This window comes from Episyrphus balteatus, chromosome 2, assembly GCF_945859705.1.
Source record: "Episyrphus balteatus chromosome 2, idEpiBalt1.1, whole genome shotgun sequence".
NCBI lineage: Eukaryota > Metazoa > Arthropoda > Insecta > Diptera > Syrphidae > Episyrphus > Episyrphus balteatus.
This window is the reverse complement of record NC_079135.1, coordinates 126,927,877-126,947,757: the sequence shown is the minus strand read 5'-3', so window position 1 is coordinate 126,947,757 and position 19,881 is coordinate 126,927,877. Positions and strand designations below refer to the sequence as shown.

At 29.6% G+C, this 19,881-nt stretch overlaps 1 protein-coding gene across 1 annotated transcript; it reads right to left on the bottom strand.

The window, feature by feature from the left end:
• Nucleotides 1-748: 748 nt before the first annotated feature.
• On the bottom strand, nucleotides 749-2,925 carry LOC129909739 (probable cytochrome P450 309a2). Its single transcript, XM_055986811.1, has 8 exons — nucleotides 2,729-2,925; nucleotides 2,308-2,449; nucleotides 2,116-2,226; nucleotides 1,955-2,056; nucleotides 1,478-1,897; nucleotides 1,296-1,419; nucleotides 978-1,241; nucleotides 749-915 (listed from the first exon to the last, which is right to left on the bottom strand). The coding sequence occupies exons 1-8, from the start codon at nucleotides 2,923-2,925 to the stop codon at nucleotides 749-751; spliced, it is 1,527 nt and encodes a 508-aa protein (XP_055842786.1).
• Nucleotides 2,926-19,881: the final 16,956 nt, after the last annotated feature.

Genomic DNA, 19,881 nt, shown 5'->3' with positions numbered 1-19,881 from the left:
GGATCTCACAAAGTATGCAGAAAATTGTGCCAATTTTTCGTTTTTCTAAAAATTTTTTTCCATTGAACACTGAAAAAAGGCAGCTCAAAGAATCAAATTTTAGGCTCTGAGAAATTAGACCCCATGAAAAATATCCCAAAAAATTAAATAACACTCATAATTGGGATAATTTTTCATAATGAGGCCCCAACGAAATGACAAAAATGTCCCCATTTGTTTTGACTTTTCTTGCAAAATTGAAATAGGACCCCAATAGCTATCTCTTTTTTATAAAGAACTTCATTTAAAACAAAAGAGCCATCTTTATGAATGGAACTTTTTAAATTGTTCCTCAAAGATTTTTCAAATATAGCTTTTGGTTTATATACATAGAATAGCTATTTCACCGAGGTAAATGTAAAGATCGTACTGCAAACTATCAAGGAATCAACAATTAGCGGTACGCTACCAATTGTGGGTCCTCGATCAGTTCATTTTCACATAACTTTTTCTGAAAGACAATATTTAGGTTAGCAATTTCATGTTAAAAAATGAAATAAGGACCCAAATGTTCTTAAAAATAAAATTGAAAATAAAAATTGAGGCCTTATTTCAAAATGAAATTATTACTCGAAAAATAAAGAAATAGGGCCCCAAAAAAATGAAATAACAACCCAAAATTTGTCAAGTAAGAGTGAAAAGAAGCTGAAATGACTACTTCGTTAACTTAAAATCATACCAATTTTATTGTATTAATAATAACATTTTATTATTTTAATTCCTTAAACTCTAAAAATATATCACCATCAACACCGACATTAAGAGACTCTGTGTCAATAAATTTCCCCTTTCGAGTTTGCTCACAGCAATTTAACTGGAAATTTTTAATAATTTCAAAAACTCCAGCCTTACATTCCAACAATCCAAGACGCATTCCTATAAAAAATATAAAAATTTTAAATAAGAAAAAATTAAACTCTCCATCTTTGGTTTCTTACCAGCACAAATTCGTGGTCCATCACCAAATGGCAAAAAGCATCCTTTATGAGTCATTTCTTTTGCAATTCCACCATCAAAACGTTCAGGTATAAATTCTTCTGGATCATGATAAATATCCGGATCATGATGAATGGCAAAAGCTGATATGTGAACAATCATTCCTCGATCGATTTTCGTTCGTTTATTTTCACAGTTTTCAAAATATGTTGTTTCGGTGCAAATTTTTGAAAAATCCGGAATTGGACTGACTATTCGTATTGTCTCTGGAAATAGTCAACATTAGGAAATTTAAAGAAAACAGAATTAATTTATTTTACCATTAACACACTGATCTAGGTATTCTAGATTTATTAAAGCCCTGTAACTGATTTCTCCTTTATCGTCCAGGTTGGCTAAAATTTCTTGTCTCAACTTGGTTTGGGCCTTCTGATTTATAGCTAACTAAATGAAGAAATTTTTGAAACCCTTTAACCCAAATCATCGTTAAACAACAACTTACAAAGTAAAGTGCGTGATATATCACAATAGCAGCTGTATCAAACGCATCCAGTAACACCGTCAAACTATGGCCCACCATATCAACGTGACTTATGTTCTTTTTCCTCTGCAATTCGAGCATGTAATTGAGAAAATCAGATCGATTATTCTTATTTCGAAGTCGCATATCGACAGCATCATTCTGAAGTTGAGTGAAGAAATTATCAGTTTCCTCCGCATAGAATCGGTTTTTCAGCAATTTCTTCAATCCTGGCATCAAACTTGATATATTGACTAGACCAACTTTTAAAAAGGATAAATCCATAAACAAAGACGACATATTCAGCACAACATTGTGTTCATCATCGACACACTTAAAAGCATCAGTATCGATACCCCAAACGAAGTTTGCATAGATTTCAACAGTGTATTTGAAAGAAAGCTGATAAAAATGTCTGTTAGTACTTGTGATTCTGTTGCCATCGATTTTTTTACTCACCGATTTTGCATCGATGATCTTGTTTGACTTAGAAATTTGAGCTTTTATAAAGTCGGTCATTTTATGTCCAGTTTGAGTTACAATTGGAAATGCTTGTTTAAGCTGCAAGAAATTTCGAAACTTATAAAAAAAAACGTTAAGACTTTTTAGCCTAAACTTACTCTGCTGGGACTTATGCCACCCATAAAATCATTTCGTCTTTCTTTCCAATCTTCGTCAAAAAATGCTAAAAACGGATTTCTACCAGCAATTTTTTCATTTTTTCGATTAACCTATTTTAAACAAAAAAAAAAAAAGAAATTTTATTTGGAAATTAATTTGTATGAAGAATTTTCGGTCTTGGTAAAACATACCCATAATGCACCTTCATTGTCACGAAAACATTTAAAATTATAGATAAGAATTTCACGAACCAGTTTCGTATCCAAAACAAGAATCATTGGATTTCGTGTCATGAAAATTCCAATGAAACTTTCGCCACATTTTTTGTACTTTCTAAGTGAATAAAAGTGAGGTTAAAATTGGTGTGAAACGAAATATAAGTTTGTCCTAAAAATGAAAAAAAAAATAGGGTTGCCACTTTTAATATGTGGAACTTCTATGTGGCAACCCTATTTCAATGGAATAACTGTAACATTGCTAAATTAACAGTTTGACCAAAAGAGAAAATTTTAAAAAGCCACTAAAAAGCAGTTTTGTTTAAATTTTTTTTTTTTTTTAATTAATAAAAGTAATAATTTTTTACTTACTAAACTTATTACGAAAAAGACTTACTCATATAAGTCTGCCATGTCAAAAACAAAATGGCGATTTTGTTTTATAACACTTGGTAGTGTCCCAAAGATGATTAATGGCTCTGGACCCAAAACACCTCTCTTTTTCCAATAATTAAAGTTCCATGTAAGATAAACGTATACCAAAATACACAGTGTTGTAATTAGGAGTAAAAATAATACTAAAAACGGTTCCATTTTTTTTTTTTTTTTTTTGTCTAAAAATAAATTAATGAGAAAAACAATTAAAATTTGTTAGAGAGTAGGTACTTAAGTCTAAAAAGGTTATAATTTGCAAATAATTATATTTGTTAGACATTCGTATGAACTTTAAAAAACAAATTTCTGTTATGTTTATATTGTTTTTATTTCACATCGGCACACTATTCATTGGATTGAATTGAAGCTTTAAAAAGTTGTTGCCACACTTATATAAAAGTAATATGAAAGAGAATTTTATTAAAAACTTTTAATAGGTGCTTCGTGCTTCGCGACATTTACCTATCCAATAAATAGAGTAATAATTTTACCAAACTCTATTAAAGTAAACAGAATTTCACCAGCTTAATTGTGTTTAAGTTAATTGCAGTTAGTGTTATAACATTAGAAAAATTAAATTTTAAAAATTAATGTGAAATACTTTATAATTTGTGAGATAAATATTGATAGATAGGTATTTTATGATAACGTCTTATAAATAAATGGCAGCCACCACAAAAAAAGTGACGCCATTTTCTCCCGTTCCACTCTCGCACTTTCGCAGTGCGCCAAAATTTTAAATTCAAAATTTAAAAAAAAAAAAAAAACTATTAGAGTTGCAAATATCTTCTATAGCTTATTTTAAAGATAATAACCTAAAGCTAAAGGATTTTTAAAAATTCTGTCATTTAATAGGGTAAACAGGGGTAAAACGGAAAGATGAAGTTTGGGCTAAAATCTAAACGCAAAATCGCAGAGAGTTGATTTTTTTTTGATATACATAGATGAGACTTATTTAAGAATAACTGTATTTAAGAAAAAAATTTAAAAAATTTCGAAACTAAGCTATAAAGTTTTGTTTGAACGTTGTACACGTGTTGGGGCTATGACAAAATGATGATTTTCCAACACTCTGCGTTTCGAAATATGGATTTTTGAAAAACACCTTGTTTTTTAGGGGTATTTTTGGATAGTTTTTGATTTTTAGCTTTTTTTTTTGGAGTGTTCAAAAAATCTCAAACTTATAGGACATGTAGGTTTGCCTTATGCATATATGTGCAAAAAATTGGAATCGTTTAGTGAGCTTTGACTGAATAACTGAAGAAACAAGTTTTAAAAAACACGTTTTTTGACCGTTTTTAACTGATTTTCATCGTTTTTTATTTGTATCTTTTTTTCTTTAATAGATAAAGGAATAAAGTGTATAGAGTAATAATAGACCATGACTACGACTATATTATGTGTGCGAAGTTTCAATCATTTTCGTAAACACAATTTTGAGATAACGGTAAAAACTTTTGACCAAGAACAGATAGAAATTTTATTAAACTTTTATACAATTACCTGATACAATTACCCTTCATTTGGTATATAACACATAACGGTAGACTAACTACAAGCTACACAATGTTAAATCAAGAAACTTGCGAAAAACCTCAAAACACCAGTGGAGATCTGTTGTCCCCCGAACAGCCACCAGTGTGGAATTCTAACTTCTCATGTAGGCATCTTTGAAATGAAATTGATACGTCATATGAAAGGTGAAATAAGAAGCTTTCACATGGTATAAAATTTTGTATAGGTTGTCAAACAAAAAAATTTATTCCATAGCGTGAGAACATAAAAATAAATGTTTATTTTTGCTTTTTTTAATGAAATTTGATCGAGTTCAAAAAATTCTAGTTTTTTTTTGTAGATGTCTCAGATCGATATATATATTTTGAGCTAAGACAATAAGCTTTCAGATGGTATACAAATTTTTATAGGTTGTTAGGGAAAAAAAATGGAATTAATGACGTGAGAAGATAAAAATTCATGTTTTTTTTGCTTTTTTTGATGAAAACGATTGTTTTCAATAAATTATTTTTATACTTTTTGCGCATTGTAAAAATTTAAAAATGCTTTTATTCTTAAGAAGAAATACTTGGCTTTTAAATTGCATAACTTTTTTGTAAGCTTTTAAAATAAAAAAATTTATATAATGACAAAATAAAAAAGGTATTTTTTTTACCTTTTTCTTCTGATTGTTTTTATAATAAGCTACTGATGCTGAATACCTATAGATCTTATTAGTGTGATGGAGGAAGTTTATCAAGATGCTCTCAAAATTAATTTTAAACATCCATGTTTTTTTTTTTTGTAAATATAGTAAATAGAGTAGGTGCCTACAGTAAAAAAAAATTGGTCTATAGTTAATATGTTTAAGATTAAAATTTTATACTACGCCCCAAAAAAGGAATACAAAAAAAAAACATTTGCCTTTGGTGTATAGATTTTATTAAAGTCCAGTTATTTTTTTTTTTAATTTCCATTGTTATCTCGTTCTTATCTAATTTTTGAAGTAATTTATTCTTCATTATAAAGTAATAAATAGTATTATTAATATCAAGAAAATAAGATTTTACGCTGGGTCATAATATGTATCTACTTGCTCTTATTAGTCCAGTCAATATAGGGAATCTTTTGGACAAACTCGCCAAGAGTTTTGGCGGAATCAAGAAAAAATGTATCTCAGAGATTGTATCAAATTATATGCTAATTTTTTGCACAAAACAATAATTTGTAACCAGCATGGTTTTTGAGTTATTCAATTTCCCGCTAAAATAAGTCTGAAATTAACGGACAAAATTTGAAATGATTAAAAACCACAGGCTGACATCTAAATTTGTAGCTTTTTAAATGCAATCAAGGGTATTTTGTTTTTCTAAATTCCGCTAAAATAAGTAGATGAAAGCTAATTAGATGCTAATTTTTTGTTCAAAAATCAAGTTTGTAGCTCCCATTGGTTATTTTATTTTTCTATTTGAAGTTTAAAAAGGGCTGTTTCAATGCATATTGCATACCTACCTATAAAATTTAAAAAAAAATCCTTTTCTGATTTTGTTGCTTAAAATTGTAACTTTTCGAAAACAAAATTTTTGATGTAAGCCCCATTTTTGTAGCTAAAACACTTTTTAAGATATTCAAAGCTTTGTTAAAAAAAAGTAAGTTCAAAAGTAAGCCTTCAAAATAAAAAAAAAAAAATGCGAAATTTAAATTTGTTTAAGCTCAAAATTAAATAAAATAATAATTAAATTATCTTACATAGTTTTGATATCAAAAAAAAAAAAACACAAGATTGATAAAAAAAAATCCTTTTTTTACTTGCGATATATAGGAGATATAGGGCAAGTTTAGGATTCGTAAAAAAAATTGAAATCGAGATAACAATTTTACATGACATTACGATGATGGAGAATGCCAAGAAAGTGGGTCCAACAATTCTGTCTGTCTGTCTCAATGTACCTCGAGCTACAGCCTAAACTATTTGAGTGATTTTGTTCAAACTTGGTAGTTAACAGTTTTGGGTGATTCCATAGAAGACAAATTCAAATTTTTTTTTAGGACCAAAACTAACGGTACCTGTCATATAACGGAAATAGAAAAGTGAATTTTTTTCAAATACGCCTCTAACGATTTTGAATAAATTTTTTCAGTGTAGTATTACACATAAGATCCAACTTTCTAAATAAAAAAAATATTTTTTTTACCGTTATTAACGGTACCTGTCATAGAACGGTTTTTTTTTATTTGTGAATATCTCGTTCAAGACCACCCCAATTTCAACGAAAATTTTTATACAAAAGCATTTAGGTTAAGGTGATATTAAAATTTTAGAAAGTTTTCAAAAAACTAATTTTTGGATTTTTAAAAATTTTTCAAATTTTTTTTTTGAAAAATCAATTTTTTGAAAACAGGTTTATGAAAAAATTTTGAAATTTCGTTTTTATGCGTAAATAAATTATTTCTTCAAAATGGCATACCAACTTTTTTTTGAAAAATGTTAGAAAATTTTTATATATAAAAAATTAATTTAAAAAAAAACGGCTCTAACGGTTTTCGAAAATTTTTTTCTAAAAATTCCTTTTTATACAACAAGTAAACATGAATACTTGGTTTCATTTGTGAAAGATCATTTAAAACGTTATTTAATTAATTATAAAAACAGATTTAATTTCTTGAAAATATCAATTTTTAAATTTTCTTAATTTTCTTGAATAAAAAGCTTTAACATTAGAGTAACTTTAAGCATAAGCGCAAGTACGTGCGACCCCAGCCGTGCATTTTATTTAAATACCTATCACAGAACTATTTTCTTGATTTCTGGCACCTTTCTAGTAAGCCATTTAACTGATTTCAATGAAAATTTTTGTACAAAAATGTTTTGGTAGTCTCAATTTTAAAATTAAGAAATAATTTTAAAAATATCAATTCTGAATTATTTACCTAATAATACATACCTATTTAAATTTTTTTTTTATAAAAACAATTTTTTTATAAACCAATTTAATTTGAATTTTCTTGAAATATGTGGAAAGACGATGTCTTCAAAACGGCATACAATTTTTTTTTTTTTATTTTTGAAAATTTTCAAGAAAATATTATTTTCAAGAACGGTTTCAACATTTTCAAAAAAAAAAAAAAAATCAGATACCTTAGGCTTCAAAATGCAATAAATTTGCATAAAAAATTTCAATTTTACTATAATTACCCATTTTTAGTAAATTTGTAAAAAAAAATTATTGAAATAATTTTGTTTTAGAGCATTTTGAACAATTTTGAGGCATTTGTTGATTTTAGGAAAATTTCAATTAAAAAATGTATGTTCTTTCGAATGAAGAAATCGGATTAAAAAAAAAAAAGAAAAAATAATAGATAATAGTTAAATATCACAATCGTTTATGGTTTTTTAGAGTTTATTTTCGTTATTGATTGACGACAAGTACTGTTATACCAATATTTGTATCTTTTCTTCTTCTACAAATTGTGAAAAGACTAACAGAATAGATAAACATAATTTCAAGTTAGAATTCGAATCTTTTGCGAATGAGACTTCACATATATCGTCGACTGTTGTATGTGTCCCGTGATCATTTATCTCTATTCTATAAGGTAAAGATTGGAGCCGAAAGCGAGCACATTGTTCTATTTTGGAACACTTTGTATATCATCAATACAGCAATCAAAGATATAAAAATAACTACTATTTTGCACTTTGAAATTGAAACAAGTATATGACAACTGAAATTTTGTTGCAAATACAAACACAAAACCACACAAATTAATATGAATTCATTGAAGATGGGTAAAATTTAATATGCATGAACTACTTGTTTGTCAACAAACTAAAATCGATTTACTAAAATCTGCATATGAATATGAGTATGAACAAAAAAGACACGATATAAAAATTTACATTTCACTAATTCATGATTTTATTATGTCAATCACACGTGTTCATCCATTAATTCAAAATACATGGGTTATTTTTTTTTAAATTGATTTTTCGACTTGATTTTGATTTACCTACCAAAATTATTTATTTTTCCAAAGATTTGTCTTATTAACTATTAATATGATAGCTTGCACTTTTTATTTAAAAAAAAAATAATTTCATTTAGTTCATACTTTTGCAAACTAAGTATTTAAAAAATTACAAATCACCACGGAGCACAAGAGATTTTTTGCTTTTGACGAGATCCAAAAAATACCTGAGGATTTATTTATTTATTAGTTTTCCACACGAACTTAATCTTATCATAATTAGTTAGCATAAAGCACGATTCGGACGAAGCTATCGACAAATGTTTATTAATAGGGAATATCTGGCTGATAAAATTATACATGCTTTTTTTTAGTTTCGGCATTTTAGCTATACTACCAAAATTGGAATATGTTTAACTTTTTTTCGTGCTCATACTTGACTGGCAAAAGCATCTTCCTTAACTAACATCTACCAATATAGATTCAATCCGTGTTTCACTTGGAGCTTTGCTTACCAATAAATACCGATTTATCAGTAGTAAAAAATCAAAAAATATGTGCATGGGTACAGTAGTAACCCATTAGCTTATTTCTATTTTATTAATAGGATACCTACTTAGAAAGCGTTATGTTTTGTTTAATTTTTTTTTTTTAATCACTAAACCTTTCCATTACGAATAGGTTCAACTAAATGATTAAAATAGAATTTGTTTCTAATTTTACCTCTAATTTGTTTAGTTTTTTTTTTTTTTTTTTATTTTCATTATTTAAGCTTAGCAATAAAAGATTTGTTTGCATTTTGATAGCCTTTGCAATGAAATATTGTAGACAATGTTGTGTGTACTCTTGTCCATGCTTTAGAAGTTATTCTTTTTTATCATTGATTTATGTGAACTCTTAAAAAAAAAAAAAAAAAAAAAAAAAACAAGACAAATGGGTAAACAGACAAAATTTATTTTAATGCTAAACAAACAAACAGACATTATGAAATTTGAAATACCAAAAAAATAAAATTCACGACAGGCACACGCACGTACTTGTTCTTGTAGCTCAAAATATCTACATATATCTTAAATACGAGTTACCATTGAAAATTTAAGATTTTGTTATATTTCGTGAAAAAATTTTTTTTAAATCGATGTTAAAAAAATTTGTTAAATTGAATTTGTTTTCAAAAACTTTTTTTTTAATATATATTTTTTGTTTACATTTAACACTTCAAAATGATCTGTCTGTAAATTTTTTGCAGAAAACGGCAACGCCATATACCTTGTTCACCGATTTTTTTTTTAGAAAAACTAAAAACGCAATTTTTTTTAGAATCAATAAGATTATTATGTACAGTGTGTACACAAAATTTAATGAAAATCGTTAGAGCCGTTTGTGAGATATGCGTTCTAGGAAATTAAGAAATGAATCCATCCTTTGCACAGATGGACGCACAGACACGCACACGCTCACAGATCAACGGACGGCATGAGGCATGACGAAAACCGGCAATGGTAATTCCAACAAATTACCTATATCAAACATCACCATTATCTTAGTTCAAAAATTATGACAAAAAAAAAATCAAAAACCTTAAAAATCATTTAAAAAAAATCGAAAAAATATAACTTTTTTTATTCCATCACTTTTTTTATATGACAACCTACAATAAATTTTATACCATCTGAAAGCTTATTGTTTCAGCTCAAAATATTTATATCGACCATGTCTATACAACATCTACAAAAAAAACCTAGAATTTTTTTAACCCAATTAGTTTTCATAAAAAAACCAAAACAATCAATCTCTTTTCTCTTCAAACGCCATTAAATCCATTTTTTTAAAAGGCAACCAATAATAAATTTTATATCATTATTATTTCACCTTTTATATGACGCTTCAATCATATTTCTACCATGCCTACAAAAAAAGTAAGAATTTTTTAAAGCCAACCATGTCGAAATTTCAAACTGAAATTACGGTACTTCCTCTAATGCAACCAATCTTCACAGGTGTTTTGAGGTATTTTTCAAGTTTTTCAATTAAAAATTATATAACTTGTAGAGTACGTACCGTTATGTGTGGTATATTAAATGAAAGGTAATATTATCAGCATGCTTTTTGCAGTTAAATAAATTTGTTATGTGCTCTCGATCAAATTATATAACGTGTTTAGAAAAAGAACATTTTTTCACCGTTATCTCAGAATTTTGAATATGAAATTGATTGAAATTTTGCAAAATCATAATTTACTTAATTACCTATCTACTGTATAAATTTCATTCATCTATCTATTAAAACAAAAAAGTTATGATCAATTGATTTTTCGTGTCGCTTTTTCGTTTCATCTTGTTTCAAATCATTACGATACTAAAGAAGTTTTCACTTCAAAAAAAAAAAAAAAAAAAAAACAACAACATTACCATGGTTAATATATTTAGAAAAAGTGTACAAAGGACAATTTTTACACTAAAAAAAAAAACAAACTTTGATTTTTAACTTAACTCAAAAAAAATTTTTTCTCATAATTTTTTAACTGATTCTTACATTTTGAAGAAATATTTGTATTTTATGGTTTTTAAGGTGAAATAAAACAAATCAACTTATGCTTCTTAACAGGAATGTTATATAGACTACATTCAATCTAGTTAGAATTCTTAATGAAATAAATGATTTCCTCTTTCTAAATTATAAATTAAAGAGGTCACTGTGGTGTATGCGTACCATTTTTTTTTTCCTCCAGGTTTGAAAAAATTGCAAAATTTCAGTTTAACCGGGCTTTTAAAAAATCCGGAATATTTTTTGCATCACTGTATATTTGTTCTTACAGTTCTGAATTCTAATCAGACGAAAATATGTATAAAAATCCATGCCTGCTTTTAGGTGTCTTTTTTTTTTAAGTGTAATATTTGAATTCAAAATTTGGAATTTTATAACAGCTGTTAGGTACTTTGAACAAAGGTAACTATATTTTTTATTAAGGGTTATCTGAGATAACTAAGACAACTATTAACAAATCTTAGGGTCATCCCATTTCTGAACTTCCATGTCACTATGAGAAAAAAATAAGATTTTACGAGTTGTTCATGTACTTGGTGTATTAGATGTTACATAATTCAGATTAATTACACTGGTCGGCAACGGATATAGAGCAAGAACCAAACCCTACTTTTCGAGAGGAATTTTGTGTGCTGAGTCCGAATCTGAAGTCAAAATTTCACTGGCACGTCACGTTTTTGAAATAATTGAATATTAATAGGTCAAAAACGCGTGTTTTTGGGTACATTTGACATCGAATTACATCACCGTTAATTTTTTTTTTTTTTTGTAAAACTACTTATGAAATCTCAAAACGCCATATCAACACGCCCTAAAGGTATTTATATTTTGTCAAAATTATTTTTTTTTTTCTCAAAGATATTGAAAAAAGAAATTTATGATAGATATCTCAAAATCTTGATTATTTTTTTCAAAGTAATGAATAGTTTTTTGAATCAAATTCCATCTTGCGTCTTCTGATTTGGACTTATAAAGAGCAACATATTACGGAAAATATATATTTTTGACTAAACATAAAAAAAACTCAATTAAAAATTATAAATAGTGATGAGTATAGCTCAAAAACTAGACGTGATAGAAAAAATCTGTAAACAGTTTTGAATTCAGCACACTAAAGTCAATCAACGTCACCTTATAAAGTTCTTGCTCCCGACTTTTTTAGTTTTTTGCCGACCAGTGTTATGGTTCTGCGGAACTCTGAATCAGATATTCACTCGGGTTTACCTTGTCATTTTTTTTTTTTCATTCTTTTTTATTTAGGTAATATTTTCAAGCACATGGAATAAATTAATATTACCCTGCTTTGCTTATATCTAATAATTTCAATTATCTCACAACCGTTGAAATTTGTCAGCGCAATCTTACACATTAGTCTTAAAAATTTTATATTTTTGCAGTTATTCAACTTAAATTATTAGTAATTTTCTTGCAATCATTTACTTCCATATATGCACTATAGTAATTTTATAGGGTTATAAAATAATTTTTTTTTTAAAGCTTTGTTACTTATTCGCACATGTGGCCTTAAAATTATTGGCAACACCAACTTTCAAAACTTCTAACAATATCGAATAAAACGAGCCCGAATGTATAAATTATAAACATTCAAGCGTCAATTTTTGTATAAAAACATTTTTGAAAAGTTTCACACTTTTAGATTTTTCATTATTTTAATTTTATTTATTTATAATATAGAGAAAGAATGGCACTAATATTTATTTTAGAATTATTTTTACTCTTAAACACCATATTGTTTGTTTTGGCTTACGTTTACCTTACATGGAACTTTAACTATTGGAAGATGAGAAGCGTTATCGGTCCAGAGCCATCAGTAATTTTCGGAACGTTACCAAGCGTTATCAAACAAAATCGTCATTTTGTTTATGACATGGCAGACTTATATGAGTAAGTTTATTTGAGTATTAGTAAGTAGCAACCTAAGTAAATTCTAGGTTTTATCGAACTATATCAAAAACCGTTTGTATGTTCATCTGTGACATCATAGCTTCTGAACTACTTATGATATTTTGACAAATGAAGTATTTTTAGAAACGTCTTAGTTTTCCGCTGGGTAATGGCGCTGAAATATGGCTCCATCTAGAAGCTAAAGGGTTAAACCATATTCAAACTTAGACTTTGTGTTAGTTTAATTTTGTATTTTTTAGAAAGTTTAAAAAATGTGGCGAAAGTTTCATTGGAATTTTCATGACACGAAATCCAATGATTCTCGTCTTGGATCCCAAGCTTGTTCGAGAAATTCTTATCACAACAAAAACATTACTGTTAAAAAAAGAGCCAAGTTCTCTTATATTGAAATTATGCTGGCACAAAAAGTACTGAGATGTAAAAGTGTACCAAGTTCTAAAGTTTGGGTTCAAATTCGTATCAATAAAATTTTGATTGTTCTCTTGACAATTTTTCTTAATTATCGATTTTTAATGTTATTTCAAAAATTGCCAAGTAAACAATCAAAATTTTATTGATACGAATTTGAACCCAAACTTTAGAACTTGGTACACTTTTACATCTCAGTACTTTTTGTGCCAGCATAATTTCAATATAAGAGAACTTGGCTCTTTTTTTAACAGTAATGTTTTTGTTGTGATTTCACTACTTTTTGCAAGGTATGGCTGTAGAATATAAAATCTCTATATTTGATGAAAATTCAGTGAAAATGGGTGGTTGCCACGCCCCCTGCCTGAAATTCTCAAACTTTAAATTTTTTCCTTTGTGTAAACTACCAGCTCCACCATTCTACCAAATTTCAAGATTCTACGACAATCAGAAGTGCTCTATAATATTTGATGAAAATTCAGCGGGAATGCCGGTTGCCACGCCCCCTATCTGAAATTCTCAAATTTAAAATTTTTTCCTTTGTATAAACTACCAGCTCTACTATTCTACCAAATTTCAAGATTCTACGACAATCAGAAGTGCTCTATAATAATTTATGAAAACTCAGCGGAAATGGGCGGTTGCCACGCCCCCTGGCTGAAATTCTCAAGTTTTAAATTTTTTCCTTTGTATGAACTACCAGCTCTACTATTCTACCAAATTTCAAGATTCTACGACAATCAGAAGTGCTCTATAATAATTTATGAAAATTCAGCGGAAATGGGCGGTTGCCACGCCCCCTGGCTGAAATTCTCAAATTTTAAATTTATTCCTTTGTATAAACTACCAGCTCTACTATTCTACCAAATTTCAAGATTCTACGACAATCAGAAGTGCTCTATAATAATTTATGAAAATTCAGCGGAAATGGGCGGTTGCCACGCCCCCTGGCTGAAATTCTCAAATTTTAAATTTTTTCCTTTGTATAAACTACCAGCTCTACCATTCTACCAAATTTCAAGATTCTACGACAATCAGAAGTGCTCTATAATAATTTATGAAAATTCAGCGGAAATGGGCGGTTGCCACGCCCCCTGGCTGAAATTCTCAAGTTTTAAATTTTTTCCTTTGTATAAACTACTAGCTCTACTATTCTACCAAATTTCAAGATTCTACGACATTCAGAAGTGCTCTATAATAATTTATGAAAATTCAGCGGAAATGGGCGGTTGCCACGCCCCCTGGCTGAAATTCTCAAGTTTTAAATTTTTTCCTTTGTATGAACTACCAGCTCTACTATTCTACCAAATTTCAAGATTCTACGACAATCAGAAGTGCTCTATAATAATTTATGAAAATTCAGCGGAAATGGGCGGTTGCCACGCCCCCTGGCTGAAATTCTCAAGTTTTAAATTTTTTCCTTTGTATAAACTACTAGCTCTACTATTCTACCAAATTTCAAGATTCTACGACATTCAGAAGTGCTCTATAATAATTTATGAAAATTCAGCGGAAATGGGCGGTTGCCACGCCCCCTGGCTGAAATTCTCAAGTTTTAAATTTTTTCCTTTGTATTAACTACCAGCTCTACTATTCTACCAAATTTCAAGATTCTACGATAATCAGAAGTGCTCTATAATATATGATGAAAATTCAGCGGAAATGGGCGGATGACACGCCCCCTGAATTGAAAATCTCAAATTTTCGATTTTTTCCTTTGTATACACCACAAGTCCTATCACCGTGTAAAATTTCAAGTTTCTACGATATCGGGAAGTTCTCCATAATTTTGATGATCTGTCAGTGAGTCAGTGAGTCAGTGAGTCAGTGAGTCAGTTACGGTTTTTGCGATTTTTGAAGCCCTATATCTCAGAAACTACTCATCGTAGGAGGCTGAAATTTTGTGAGGAGTTTGGTTTTTACGAGCTCAACAAATGTAGTGAGTTTGAAATTTCTAGCATCTTTGGTGTGGAAGTTAGAGGGGGGTCGAAAATGGCCTGAGTTGTTTCCTGTAAATAAGGGTGTAGTGCCAAAGTTGCTAGAGAACTTGGCTGGGCACTACCGTGCCCCTTGATCTCGAATTTTAAGTGTTTTCGTGACAATGAAATGGCATTGTGGGTATGTTATTCAAATATACAACCAATCTTCATGATTAATAAATAAATATTCTAAATAAATGGTTAACCGAAAAAATGAAGAAATTTCTGGTAAAAATACATGTTTAGCATTTTTCGACGATGACTGGAAGGAGAGAAGAAACGATTTTATGGCCGGAATAAGTCTGAGCAGAGTGAGTTTTTGTACCGAAAATATCAATTGTAAATTTTGTACATTTTCAAAACTTGCTTATAGCTTAAGTTAGCCTACCCAATTGTCACCCAGACTGGACATAAAATGATAGAGTTTATAAAATCTCAAATAAATCTGAAAAATTGTATAATTGATGCAAAAACGGTAAGTTTTGATAAGATATTGATACAAAAAAAATCACAAGTTTTAACATTATGTTTTTATCAGCTTGCTTTCAAAAACAATGGATATGTGTGTAAATGGTAGGGGAAACTTAATCATTTTTCATAATATTCTAAAAACGGTTGTTATTTCCAGAGGCCCTACGCATAGTCAGTGAAAACAAACGAACGAAAATCGATCGAGGAATGATTGTTCACATATCAGCTTTTGCCATTCATCATGACCCGGATATTTATCACGACCCCGAAGAATTTATACCTGAACGTTTTGATGGTGGAATTGCAAAAGAAATGACTCATAAAGGATGTTTTATACCATTTGGTGATGGACCACGAAATTGTGCTGGTAAGAAAAGGACTATATTTTTTTTTTTTGTTTTTTCGTATTTTTAATTTAAAATATTTTCTAGGAATGCGTCTAGGATTGTTGGAATGTAAGGCTGGTGTTTTTGAAATTATTGAAAATTTCCAGTTAAATTGCTGTAAAGAATCGCCAAGTAGGAAATATATTGACAGGCAATCAGTCAATTTAGGTATTGATGGTCCTATATTTCTAGAGTTTATAGAATTGAAACAATAAAATGTCAGGTTTAAGCGTGATTTTTTTTTTCATTACCGTTTTAGTAGCTTCCAAGTTTAATCTTAATAAAATGATGTCTTTTAAGTTTTTTTTAATTAGTGCAATAAGAGTCTAATTGATACTAGCATTATTATGTTAAATTCCTCACTAAGATCTAAGGCCAAAAACGAATCAGGGACAAAAGTCCCAGGGGCAGAACGCAAACTTTTTATTTCCCATTCAAGTGGGGCACAATTACGAAATTGTATGTTTTCCGAAAAGTGGGTGTTATGTCCCACTAACAACGAATTTTCAAATTATAAAATTACCTCCCACCTGGGTGGGACATAACTACGAAAATAAGTTTTGGACTTATGTCCCTGCTTATTGGGACATTAGTCCATATGGAGTTATGTCCCACCTAATATTTTTGAACTTTTTATAAAACCAACCTCTCACCTACCACAAATTCTATCCTATCCAAATCTTTATCCTAGTTTGCCAAAGCAGGGGGTGGCACATAAGCCCCAAGTTGAATGTGGGCCTTATGTCCCAAACAAAAATTGACGGAAAGTCTTTAGGTTCTTAGTTTTTTTTTTCATGTCCAAGTTAACTTAATGCAAGTTTAACTTTATGTGCGGAGGCACCTGGGTAGATATAAAACTGGCCGGAAAGTAGCTGGTCATAAAGTAGTAAAAGTAAACATCAAACTTCTTAAAATCCACACACCAGCTTTCCCAAAACAAGACCAATATTCTACTTTCTGAATTAGGTAACACAGCCCCGAACTCCCTTCACAATAAAGGATACTCCTTTCAATTGCCAAAATTAAAGTGACTTCCACTCTCTAGCAGAAATAACCATCTCAAATACCAAAAACTTCATAATCCCAAAAAAGGACACAAGTGCCAGGCATCATATTTTAATATTCCATTTCAGCACAAAAATTCTTTAAGTATTTTTTTTTTTTTGTTAATTCCACAGCAGCTTCTGCTCTAAATATAAACTCCTGATTGCCAAAAAGGAGAATAATTAATTTTCACCATTTTCTTCTTCTACTTCGTCCTTCTCCAATCGTCGAATATACTTAAGAAAATTTCTTGAGAGTCCAAATTAGTTTCTTTGCCAGTTTCCAGACGTCTAGCATCACGAGGGACTTAAGTGCATTCTCCTCTTAAATTCGGTTAAAATGTGCAACACATTTTCATGATTGTCATAACTTTTTTAACAAAAAAAAAAAAAAAAACAAAAAACAATACAACAACAACAATAGCAACACCAAGACAAGAAGAAACTTTTCTTATTCAACTTATATTCAACTGTATTCCCAAGCTAGAACCTTAAGTAGGATCGTTTTTGGCAATCTATTGACGTTGCTTGCTGCTTGCTCTGCTATTATTTTAGTACTTTGTTGTTTTTGTTATTGTTCTTTTCCCTCTCTAGAAACTGAAGTCGAGACTTGTGAATTCCAAAAGCTGACAGTGTTGTATAATAGTGAAAAACTGAAAATAACGCTAAATAAACATGACTCCAATGGGCTCTCGCTCTCTTGCCACCAAGAACTTTTTAATGCAATCAGAGGTAAATTTGTGTTGCTTCTTTTGCTTTTTGCTTCAGCTTCAACTTCAACTTCGTTGCTGAATGCTGCCACTCGTTGTGGAATAGCAGCACAGCAGCGTTGTGCTGCGCCAATAAAGTGCTCATTTCATTGCTCTTCGAGTGTCGAACTATTAAGTGCCTTTTCCCTGGAATTTCGTGAGTAGGGGGGGTTTCGACTTAAGTGCTCTTTTCACCAAAAAGTGGGCGTTACGTAGAGGTTTGCGATTCGGTAAATAAAACAAGCACTATCTCCACCTGCCAGCAGAACTATAACTAAAAACCACCCTACTCACATTCCATTTACCACCACCAGATGGGGTTAGTAGTAGTAGTTTGCACCACTTTGTATTTACGACAATCGCACAAAACGGGTTAAACTTTAAATGAACAAAACTTTCCGATGCACTTTTGCACAACAAAAAGTTTCTCTCTCTCTCCCGTGCTCTTTGTGAGTGAGTGAAGTTTTTTGGCCAAAAAATCCATAAAAAGGTATAAGTTGTAGGTTTTTTTTAGAGGGGAGAGGGTATAAATATACCCTGCGTTATTTGTTTGATATGGCAGCTGAAATGCTGAGCATTTGCAATTCTCTGTGCAAAAGGTGATTCTGACAAATATTTGCAATTTCAGTTTTCTGTTCTGCTGTGCTCTGCTCGAGAAAGAGCTATATGCGAATCGAGTTGAGTATTATGGTGTTTTAGAGAGCTGGCGCACAGTTATATAAGTTTTTTTTTTTTTTTTGGGTTAACTTTGGTTATTAATTTTAACTCGGTCAGGGTTTGACTTCTTGTTAGGAGCTCTGGAACTATGTTTTGCAGCATTGTTCAAACTATAAAGTTTAAATGAATGCATATGAAGTTATTTGATGCACTTGAGTGGTTATGGAATTTTGTTGTTAGTTGGGGTTGTATAAGAGTTATATAAAAGGATATCGGAATTGGGATTATTTTAAATAAGGATAGATGGAAATTTTGGAAACTCATATACAATCTAATACTATAGGTACTGGGAAGAAAGTTTGACATTTTGATGTCAGAATGTTTTCGAAATTCTAAGTCTTTTGCAAAGGCTTTGATAACAAAATTAGTTGGATGCAATCTTGCGTAAGTCGACTTCTTTGGTAAAAACTTTTCAACTCTTTGAATGTCCAAGAATTAATAAATGAGTTAAATGAGGAGTACCTAAAGAGTTATTCTTAACTATTTGCAGTGTTTTCAACATCGCAAAAAAAGGTGTATTTTTTTATGTTTATTTTTAATTTTTTGTACGTCAGAAAAAAAATATTTTAAAATAACCACAGAATGTATTGTTCAATAAGCAAAAAAATGTTTACTTCTAAGTTCCCGAAAATAGCTATTGTTTTAATTAAACGGAAAATTTGTAAACCGTGTTACATTAGGGTGGCTCAAAAAAATAAATACATTCTTCTAAAAAAAAATATTAAAACTACGAGTGGTTACAAATTTATTCATAATGAATTACCCCACATAAAAACATAACCTCGAAAACAGCCAAAATGACGTTTGTGACATTTTCTAACTGTAATATTTCACAAACGGGGGCCAATCAAATTTTTCTGACTTCAGATTCGGATTCAGCACCCCAAAAACTACTAGAATAGTATATTTTGGTTCTTGTGGCAAAAACTTTATGGACCAGTGTTATCGATGGAGAAAAATATTTTTAATTAGGGTGTTCAAGAAAGTTTTTTTTTTGCGTTTGAAATAAAATGAGTTTTAGTGCACATAAAGTTTGAAGTGCGTTTTTTGCTATAGTAATATTAAATTCATGTCAAATTAATTAAATCGAATTTGGTTGAATTTCAAGCGTAAATGTAAAATATACCATTTTCCCGAGCCCCCTTATGCGAAAATACCTACCCAATTTTACATTATAATTCATAAACCATGTTTTAAAAACTTTCTCTGCAGTGAAAATTATTTTTTTTTTCAATAGTTAATTAAAAAACAAAATTTGAACCACAATAATGGACATTTTTTTTTCTTCGATAATTTGGTAAAAATAAAATCCACATTGAAGCGACTGTAGAAGATAACATTTTTAAGAACCACCCTTATACGAAAAAAATCAATTTAAACTCATTGTATCAAAAAACATGATTTAAAAGTCATCATTAAAATCAAA